The following is a 1,557-nucleotide window of genomic DNA, read 5'->3' as shown; positions in this document are numbered from 1 at the left end:
AAAACGGGGCAATCTCGGGTTTTCGGGTCAAATATGAGTTTTCGTGACACTTTCGGGTCAATTTCGGGTTGCTGGGTCAACCCGAACCCGACCCGATTTTTAAAACGTGTTGATTTGTTCAACCCGAACCCAAACCTGACCCGTTTCGGGTTCGGGTTGACCCGAACCCGGATTTTTCCGGTTCGGGTTCGGGTCGTGTCAAAAATTGACAGCTCTAAACGACGTTCCCTTTGCCTGTCTGATCGGAAGTTGCGCCATTTTCATCGGAGGTAAGGACGGGAGCTCGAGTTCGCATCATCGTCGTTGCTGTTCGGCTTCATTGCTTCGCACGAGGTGTAAGATTGCACGAGAGGCTTCTAGGGCTCCTTCGTTCTTGTTCGCTCCTTCGACGAGGTTACGTTTGCCTGTTCGTTGTTCTTTGTCGAGTATGTCGAGCCGCTTGGTGCTGGTGCTCGCAGGAAGGACGGAGATGACTCTAACCTCGCGAAGGCTGCCGATGCGAACCTCGCCGCCTTCCATAATGGCGCAGCTGCGGATAAAGTGTTTGTATATTTGTGGGCGGTCGAATCGGCGAACCACAGACCAGACGGTCGCTGTCGGAGCCCGGATCCGTTGCGAGATCAGGGAGGAGCATTGATCGGTGCTTAAATGGTATCGGTGGTGAGCATCGATCGTTGATTGGAGGGATTCGTATTCCTTCGGCGTTAGGCCGGCCGGAGGATCGCCGTCGGCTGGCGGCAAAGGTGACTGCGGCGGTGAGCCATGGTATGTGTTGATGCTTTCCACTGCTTGGGCTGAGCTACTATCGCGGATGCGATACCGCAGGAGGGGATCGAGAGCTATTATCATAAGCCATATGTTGTGCCTTTGAAAGTGGGTTATTATATTAAGGAAAAAAGTTTGAGGGAAAACACTCAATTAACATATGTTTAGTATAAATTTTAAAACACCTAAATTTATTTATAAACAAAAATCTAAGTGAGGGGCAATTTATGTAGTTGTTCTAAATTAATATATATTAAGAGATTCATCCACTTTTAATATGATTCACGCGACCAAATAAGAGGGTGTAAGGATTATAAGAGATCAAACATTAGGCTAGATTTTAATTTTTTGCTCTAATATCAATCAAATTTTATTCATATCTAATTTAAGTTCAATGTTAAATAATAATAAGGAAAGTCATTTGGTACATTTACTATACTACTGAACCATATTTATGCAGTTTATGAGCTAAAAAAGTCAAACATGATTGACATTTGGAGCTATATATTGAAACCTTTTTGCTCTTTATATATTAGGGAAAACATTATCAACAAGTTAAATCATTTATTTGATGTAAAATTACAAAAAAAATGAACCTAATGCAAATTTAAAGCTAAAGATGATGATATTCGATGTTAGAGAGTTTATAGCATTAATTTGTCTGAAGAAATTTTGAAATTTTGGTAACTTTTTTAGTAAAATTATCATTTATGTCGAGGATATTTTGAATTTTCTTTTAAAAAATTTTGTACTAAAAAAATTCCTTAATGAAATAGTTAAAAAGTTGTACGA

The 1,557-nt window shown here is 40.8% G+C and overlaps 1 protein-coding gene across 1 annotated transcript; it reads right to left on the bottom strand.

Moving 5' to 3' along the window:
* Positions 1 to 294: 294 nt before the first annotated feature.
* On the bottom strand, positions 295 to 849 carry LOC110099166 (abscisic acid receptor PYL10-like). The gene has a single exon (XM_020826251.1). It carries the CDS (start codon positions 847 to 849, stop codon positions 295 to 297), a length of 555 nt encoding a protein of 184 aa, XP_020681910.1.
* Between the last annotated feature and the right edge of the window lie 708 nt (positions 850 to 1,557).

The sequence above is a fragment of the Dendrobium catenatum genome, unplaced genomic scaffold (genome assembly GCF_001605985.2).
Source record: "Dendrobium catenatum unplaced genomic scaffold, ASM160598v2 original_scaffold_242184, whole genome shotgun sequence".
Lineage (NCBI taxonomy): Eukaryota > Viridiplantae > Streptophyta > Magnoliopsida > Asparagales > Orchidaceae > Dendrobium > Dendrobium catenatum.
Note: the sequence above shows the minus strand (reverse complement) of the source record. Positions and strands in the feature narration are given on the sequence as shown.

Bases quoted from the DNA above. Each gene is read 5' to 3' on its own strand.
- LOC110099166 (XM_020826251.1), bottom strand. From the start codon at position 849: ATGATAATAGCTCTCGATCCCCTCCTGCGGTATCGCATCCGCGATAGT.